This window comes from Oreochromis niloticus, linkage group LG9 (assembly GCF_001858045.2).
Source record: "Oreochromis niloticus isolate F11D_XX linkage group LG9, O_niloticus_UMD_NMBU, whole genome shotgun sequence".
In the NCBI taxonomy this organism is placed as follows: Eukaryota; Metazoa; Chordata; class Actinopteri; order Cichliformes; family Cichlidae; genus Oreochromis; species Oreochromis niloticus.
This window is the reverse complement of record NC_031974.2, coordinates 15,422,044-15,430,292: the sequence shown is the minus strand read 5'-3', so window position 1 is coordinate 15,430,292 and position 8,249 is coordinate 15,422,044. Positions and strand designations below refer to the sequence as shown.

General features: G+C 42.1%; 1 protein-coding gene across 2 annotated transcripts; it reads left to right on the top strand.

The window, feature by feature from the left end:
* The first annotated feature begins 1,479 nt into the window (after positions 1-1,479).
* On the top strand, positions 1,480-7,910 carry LOC106097751 (uncharacterized). 2 transcript variants are annotated; one of them, XM_019363451.2, is made up of 2 exons: positions 1,480-1,689; positions 1,850-7,910. In XM_019363451.2, exon 2 carries the CDS (start codon positions 2,054-2,056, stop codon positions 7,862-7,864), a length of 5,811 nt encoding a protein of 1,936 aa, XP_019218996.1. In that variant the 5' UTR covers positions 1,480-1,689; positions 1,850-2,053; the 3' UTR covers positions 7,865-7,910. The 2 variants fall into 2 exon arrangements, with proteins under 2 accessions (XP_019218996.1, XP_025766356.1); XM_025910571.1 differs by lacking the exon at positions 1,480-1,689 and having other exon boundaries at positions 5,720-5,852; positions 6,872-7,910.
* Positions 7,911-8,249: the final 339 nt, after the last annotated feature.

Below are 8,249 nucleotides of genomic sequence, written 5' to 3'. Positions count from 1 at the left end.
AGTCACAGTCAGAGACCAGACAGAAAAGATGCCTGTAAAGAAAACAAAACAAAATCCAAAAGTAATGCTGGTAATCTCACTTTGCTCATGCTTCAGAGGCCAGATCTATAAATTCATTCATCAGTATTCGAACTACAAGTAGAAACAGCAGATTTGTGCCTTCCCAGACCACCAGTTGTTTGTTTCTTATTATTTTGCAATTGAATTTTGATTCCTTTTGAGAAAAGAACTCATGGAGAGTTTTATATATACACAATACTTTGGTTCAGGTCTTGAATAATTTATGAGTATAAGCAATATTACACACCATCAAGCAGTTCTTATTGCGCCAGACCTTTTGGGGCCAGAGGCTCGCCAACCCACACTTACACCTAATTGGGGTGAAAACCAGCAAGTATCATCGGTTTAATGGTCATCAGACTGACAGTTAGCCTGCTAATGGGGCTGTATCTCTCATACAGATACCTGTCTGACCTTACATGTTCTAAACGAAATGCCTGGGGCAATTAGGACAGTTATCATTTTACCTGGGAAAATGTTTTACCTGGAAATACACTTTAGCAACCAAGCAGTACAGCAACACAACGCGTTTTATAAACCTGTTGTGCTCATGTGTTTCAAGACCTGTCTTTGCCCTCAGGGCTTATAAAAGTAATGTTTGAAACAAAATAAATTATGAATTTACATTAAATTAGCTTTAGAAAATGAGAGATTATAATTCAAATCACTGGAGGAATACTCAGAAAAAAAATCTCTGGATTATTCCAAGCATATTTATTTTTTTATTTATTAAAAATGCTGAAAGCAAAAAAAAAAAACAATGCCACAAGGTTTGCAGAACGTGCTTAAGCATCACCTAAACTTGCACCTGTGATAAATTTCATGTTAACCTAGACTGGATGTCCCCATGCAAATGATGCTTTAATGAGGAATAACCATGTGTAGCCTGCAGTCTTCCTTTTGATGAAAATACCGTGGTGATGGAAGATAAGACCAAAGCCAGCCAACACGGAGCCTGCTTTCTGTGGACTAAACGGTGGTTTAGAGTGTTTTCTCATTGCAATAAAACAGAATGGAAAATGGGAACTGTAGTTGGCCTGTTTTTCAGACTCCATTAGCTCTGTGCTCATCAGCAACTTTAAGGACACCCATTCAACTGCTTCATGCAAATATCTAATCAGCCAGTTCCAATGACAGCAACCCAATTCACTGATGCATGTAAATAGATGAAGATGTTCTGCTAAAGTCCAAACTGATCATCAGAATGGGGAAGAAGATGATTTAAGTGACTCCAGTTAGCATCAGTTTTCTGGACAAAAATGCCTTGTTGATGCCAGACGTCAGAGAAAAATGGCATGACTGCTTTGGGCTAATGGGAAGACAACAGTAACTCAAATAATGACTTGTTACAACCAAGGTATGAAGAACAGCATGGAACCTTGAAATAAGAAACTACAGCAGCAGAAGACCACTGTTCTGCCTTTAATAACTTAAACTGGATATTATAGTTGTAAACTGCCCTAGAGCTCCCTCTAGTGGCTGCTTTGTAATATGGGTTTGGTTACTTTAGGAAGGGAAAAAATGAGAACGTGAAGAAGAAATCAAAGATGGCGGAAAGTGATGCCGTAATGTTATTGTTCTAAGCCAATACGGACCTTAAAATGTTGTTGCCTTGGACAAGATATGTCTGTAAGTATGAGTGTCGATAAAATAATTATTATCTTTTGTTTTGTGTAAAAATGGTACGATAATTTGTACATTTGAAAGTCTTATCTTGTTAGCTTGCAGTAAGAGTGTAACAAGCTAGTTTATAATGTTAGTTAGCTAATACAATATTTTGTACTTTCAGTTTTACGATGGTCAAAGAGAAGGCAATGGTCAGAGGCCATTCTTCAATAAATCAGCGCAAAAAGGAAAATAAGTCTGGTTTTTGGAACATCGTTATCTCGCTGTCTAGCTGGTGAAACTAAGAAACTCAGGGCGAGGACAGCATAGTAAAAAGACATTAGCGCAGCGGGCACAACCACGAGGAGCTATTTTCAGCGCATCAGTTATGAGCCTACGGTCAGGAAAGCAATATCAACTGGATCTTCCAGAAGAGGAAGAAACACCAGACCAAAGAGAAACAGAACAAGTGCACAACGCAGAGGATATGGAGAACAAGGATAATGCAAGCAACGCAGACACACAGGCGGAGTCTAGACGCTCGCGTACATCCAAGCGTTCAGCCACAAGTTCTGCAGCACTTAAAGCACGAGCAAAAGCAGAGATTGCACGTGCACAGCTGGCTTATTCAGAAAGAGAAGCAGCTATAATGAAACAAAAAACTGAACTTGAGGCTAATTTACATGTTTTGAGTTGTCAAAAGGCTGTTGCAGTTGCAGAAGCAGAGGTTGCAGTTTATGAAGAAGAGGAGGAGGGACTCTCAAAAAGTGAACTGCGCTATCCATTGGTGGGACCACCCGCTAGTCCAAAACAACGCACAGCAGAGTATGTACAAAAACACTCAGATATTTGCCTTGAAGGATTCAAACTAAAAGTAGATCCACTTGCCTGTCACAAAGCTGCACGTGAACAATGCGAAATGGCTATGAATGCAGATATAGACAATGACGGCTCACACAGTGCTCAAAAGGCTAATGTTAAAGTGGAACTCCAAACACAACAGAGAGAGAGACTGGATTCCCCCAAACCTTATCCGTACAACACTCTTCAAACATCAACAGAGATACAGGGTGTCCAGGATATTACAAGGTACCTGACACGGAGGGAAATGTTAAGTACTGGACTTTTGCAGTTTGATGACCACCCAGAAAACTACTGGGCGTGGAAGGCATCATTTCAAAGTGCTATTAAAGACTTGCATGTTACAGCTCAAGAGGAGCTAGATTTAATGGTCAAATGGCTTGGAGTTGAGTCTGGTCAGCAGGCCAAAAGAATCCGATCAGTCCATGTCTTTAATCCAGCTGCAGCTCTCAACCTTGTGTGGCAAAGACTCGAGGAATGTTATGGATCTCCAGAAGTGGTAGAAAATGCACTGTTAAAAAAGATTGAACAGTTTCCCAAACTAAACAACAGAGACAACACAAAGTTAAGAGAGCTGGGTGATGTTCTGCAGGAAATAGAATGTGCAAAAGATGGAGGATACCTACCAGGCCTCTCATATTTGGACACAGCTCGCGGAGTCAACCCCATTGTGGAAAAGTTACCCTATGGACTGCAGGAAAAATGGATTGCAACAGGAGCAAAGTACAAAGAAGACCATAAAGTTGCTTTCCCCCCTTTCAGTGTCTTTTCAAAGTTTGTAAGACAACAAGGCAAAATAAGAAACGACCCAAGCTTTGTCATCACACCTCCTGCCGACACAAGCTTCAAGAAGGAGAAAAGCTTCAGAGGCAGTAACAGGCAAGTGATTAGTGTACACAAAACGGACATTCCTACAGACACTAGTTCACCTCAAAATAGTTACAGCAAGCCAATAGAAAGCCCTGACAAGGTATGCCCAATACATAAGAAGCCTCACCCTCTTAAAAAGTGCAAGAGTTTTAGAGCAAAGCCCATAGATGAGCGCAAGTCATTTTTAAAAGAGAACAGAATCTGTTTTAAATGCTGTGGCTCTACTCAACATCTAGCAAGAGACTGCAGGGCTCAAATAAAATGCATGGACTGTGGTAGCGACAGGCATTTAGCAGTGCTACATCCAGGTCCACCCCCTGCGCCAGCTGAGAGCTCTGAAGCTGATAAAGATGATGGCGGGGAGACACAGGATAGTGCAATTGCCTCAGTTGTTTCCAAATGCACAGAAGTCTGTGGTGATGCAGATAGCCCACATTCATGCTCAAAAATAAGTCCTGTGTTAGTCTATCCAGAAGGCGAAAAAGAACGGGCTAGAAAGATGTATGCAGTGCTTGATGAACAAAGTAACAAGTCACTAGCTAAGTCTCAGTTTTTTGAGCTCTTTAATATTAAGACACGCTCAGACACTTACAAGCTCAGAACATGCTCAGGACTGTCAGATAATGTCGGCAGAACTGCAGTAAACTTCATGATTGAGTCAATGGATGGTAAAGTGAAGCTCCCACTCCCAAACCTGATTGAATGTGACATGATTCCAGATGACAGGAGAGAGATTCCCTCTCCACAAGTGGCCATGAAGTTCCCACACTTACAGAAGATAGCTGAAAAAGTACCTCCTGTAGAAGAACAAGTACCTATTCTGTTGCTTTTGGGAAGAGACATTATACAGGTACACAAAGTCAGAGAGAGAATCAATGGGCCACACAATACACCTTATGCACAGCGTTTGGATTTAGGCTGGGTTATAGTTGGGGAAGCCTGCATGGGGAAGACGCATAAGCCCCCTAATGTGAGTGTTCTCAAAACACATATTCTTCAGAATGGCCGTGCTTCTTACCTCTGCCCATGTCCTAACACGTTTCAAATCAAAGACCAGTTAAACACCACACCTAACCCCAAAAAGGACAGGGGAAACACAAACACCAATCAACTGGGAGAAACTGTTTTTGACAGGACAAAGGAAGATGACAAACCAGCACTGTCAGTAGAGGACAAAGACTTCATTGACATCATGGAGAAGGAGGTATATCAAAACGAATGTAACAGCTGGGTGGCGCCTTTGCCATTCCGCTCTCCAAGACCAAAGCTTCCGAGTAACAGAGAGCAAGCATTCAAGCGCCTCCAATCTCTCAGAAAGACACTGGACCGGAACCCTGAAATGAAAAGACAATATATCGAATTCATTCAAAACATGCTGGACAATGACCATGCAGAAGTCGCTCCACCTTTGGACTCAAACAAAGAACATTGGTACTTGCCATCCTTCGGTGTGTACCACCCACAAAAACCTAATCAGCTGAGAGTAGTCTTTGACTCAAGTGCAGAATTTGAAGGACAGTCCCTTAACAAAGTCTTATTAAGTGGACCCGACCTAAATAACACACTACTAGGTGTCCTTATGCGTTTTAGGAAAGAGCCTGTAGCATTTTCAGCTGATGTGCAACAAATGTTTTATTGTTTTGAAGTGAGAGAGGATCATAGGGATTATCTGAGATTCCTTTGGTATGAAGATAATGATCCCAACAAAGGTATCTGTGACTATAGAATGAGGGTTCATGTTTTTGGGAATAGCCCTTCCCCAGCTGTGGCTATTTATTGTATGAGGCGTGCTGCAGTCGAGGGAGAAGAAGAGCACGGACATGATGCAAAGCAGTTTGTAATGAGACATTTTTATGTTGATGATGGTCTCGCATCCACAGCAACAGTGGAAGAAGCTGTTGAGACACTCACAAGCGCTCAAAAGATGCTGGCACAGTCAAACTTAAGGCTACATAAAATAGCCTCTAATGACCACAAAGTAGTGGAAGCGTTTCCTGCTGCTGAGAGAGCCAAGGATCTAAAAGACTTGGATTTAGAGTTGGACGACATACCCCTGCAAAGGAGCTTGGGGGTACTGTGGAATCTTAAAAATGACTGTTTTACCTTTCACGTCACCACTGAACAAAAGCCGTTCACCAGGAGAGGTGTCTTGGCCACTGTTAACAGTCTGTATGACCCGCTGGGTTTCGTGTCACCCATCACAATGCAGGGAAAAGCTCTTCTCCGTGAATTGACCTCAGAGCAAAAGGACTGGGATGAATCACTTCCTGCAGAAAGAGAAGATGAATGGAGCAAATGGAGAAGCTCATTGAAGGATCTTGAGCGGCTACAGATACCGAGGTGCTACCTACCGTTCTCCCAAGCCATTGCTGTGAAAAAAGAACTGTGCATATTTTCAGATGCCTCCACCATGGCCATAGGAGCAGTGGCATATCTGAGAGCTCTTGATGGTGAAGGTCAGTGGCACACAGGTTTCATCATGGGCAAGTCCAAAGTAGCCCCAAGACCCGCTCACACTGTTCCTAGATTGGAGTTATGTGCAGCAGTGTTAGCTGTAGAGATGTACGAACTCATTAGAGATGAGATTGACATTGAAGTAGACACTGTCAGGTTTTTCACAGACAGTAAAATCGTTCTTGGTTACATACACAACAACATAAAGAGGTTCTACACTTATGTGGCTAACCGAGTGATTAGAATCAGAAAGACTACACATCCAGCACAGTGGTTTTACATAGCCACTAGTGACAATCCAGCAGACACAGCCACTAGACCGATTACAGCTTCTGCATTGGCTTCCACGAACTGGTTTAGTGGTCCTTCCTTTTTGACACGACACGACATAGAGAAGTCTCACTGTGATAGTTTCACACTGATCGATCCTGACACAGATGCAGAGATCAGACCTGATATAACAAGTTTTGTTACCAAAGCCTCAGTAACACAGCTAGAGCCATGCCGTTTTGAAAGATTCTCTCACTGGATGAGATTGTGTCGCACTATTGCATCACTAAAACGTGTGGCAGCATCATTCAAGAAAACAAACACAGAAGGTAAAGGCTGGAAGTGTTTCAGTGAAACTAACACCGCAGATGAAGTGTCTAAAGCAGCAAAGTTCATCATTCACGCAGTACAAAGTGAAACGTTCAAAGAAGAGTACAGATGCATAAAAGAAAATCAGCCACTTCCAAGACAAAGCCGTCTTCAAAGGTTAAATCCAGTTATTGATGAAGATGGGCTCCTCAGACTAGGAGGTCGATTGGCACCTGCTAACCTAACAAAAGATGAGAAACATCCACTCATTATCCCAAATGCTCATCATATAGCCATCCTTCTTATTAGATACCATCATGAGAGGGTAGCACATCAGGGGCGTCACCTAACAGAAGGAGCGCTCAGAGGTGCTGGATTTTGGATTATTGGCAGTAAACGGCTTGTCTCTTCTGTTATTTACAAGTGTGTTCTCTGTCGAAAGCTTCGAGGACGACTTCAGACCCAAAAGATGGCAGATTTACCCGTGGACAGGCTGACACCAATGCCACCGTTCACTAGTGTAGGACTGGATGTCTTTGGACCCTGGACGGTCACCACACGTCGCACCAGAGGAGGAAGTGCAGACAGTAAACGCTGGGCTGTGCTTTTCACCTGCATGTCCACGAGAGCTGTGCACATTGAGCTCATTGAATCAATGTCAACATCCAGCTTCATCAATGCCTTAAGGAGATTTTTCTGCATCCGTGGACCTGCTCAGATACTCAGATCTGATAGAGGTACAAATTTTGTTGGAGCATGCAATGAGTTGCAAATTGATCACAAGGACACAGAACTAAACTTATACCTGCAAGAAAAAGGATGCACATGGCTGTTTAATCCTCCACACTCGTCACACATGGGTGGATCGTGGGAGAGACTTATTGGAGTTGCAAGGCGCATCCTAGATGGTATTCTGTTGAAAGCCGTACATGTCCAACTAACGCATGAAGTGTTAAGTACATTCATGGCAGAAGTAATGGCAATAATGAATGCAAGACCACTTGTACCAGTCTCAACAGATCCAGACAAACCAAACCTTCTCACTCCAGCAATACTCCTTACACAAAAGGTCAATGCGTTATCTGCACCAACAGAAAGCTTTGGACCGCCAGACCTCTACTCAAAGCAATGGAAGCAAGTACAGTGTTTGGCAGACTCTTTTTGGAAACAGTGGAAAAGTGAATATCTTTCAACACTACAGCAAAGGAGAAAATGGACTGATGGTAAAACAAACATAAAAGTTGGTGATGTTGTGTTATTGAAAGATGCTCTCGCACACAGAAATGACTGGTCCATGGGAAAAGTTGTAAAAACATTTGAGAGCAAGGACAATAAGGTTCGAAAAGCAGAAGTAAAGACTGTGAAAGATGGAAGTGAAAAAGTGTTTTTGAGACCCATCACTGATATGGTTTTGCTTTTATCAAGTGATAAATAAGTGTGTTTGTAATAGCCGTAAACTGTTCTAAATGTTTATTAGAAAAGTTTGTTGTAGTGGCACAATTGTATTGTACCAGGCGGGGAGTGTTCTGCCTTTAATAACTTAAACTGGATATTATAGTTGTAAACTGCCCTAGAGCTCCCTCTAGTGGCTGCTTTGTAATATGGGTTTGGTTACTTTAGGAAGGGAAAAAATGAGAACGTGAAGAAGAAATCAAAGATGGCGGAAAGTGATGCCGTAATGTTATTGTTCTAAGCCAATACGGACCTTAAAATGTTGTTGCCTTGGACAAGATATGTCTGTAAGTATGAGTGTCGATAAAATAATTATTATCTTTTGTTTTGTGTAAAAATGGTACGATAATTTGTACATTTGAAAGTCT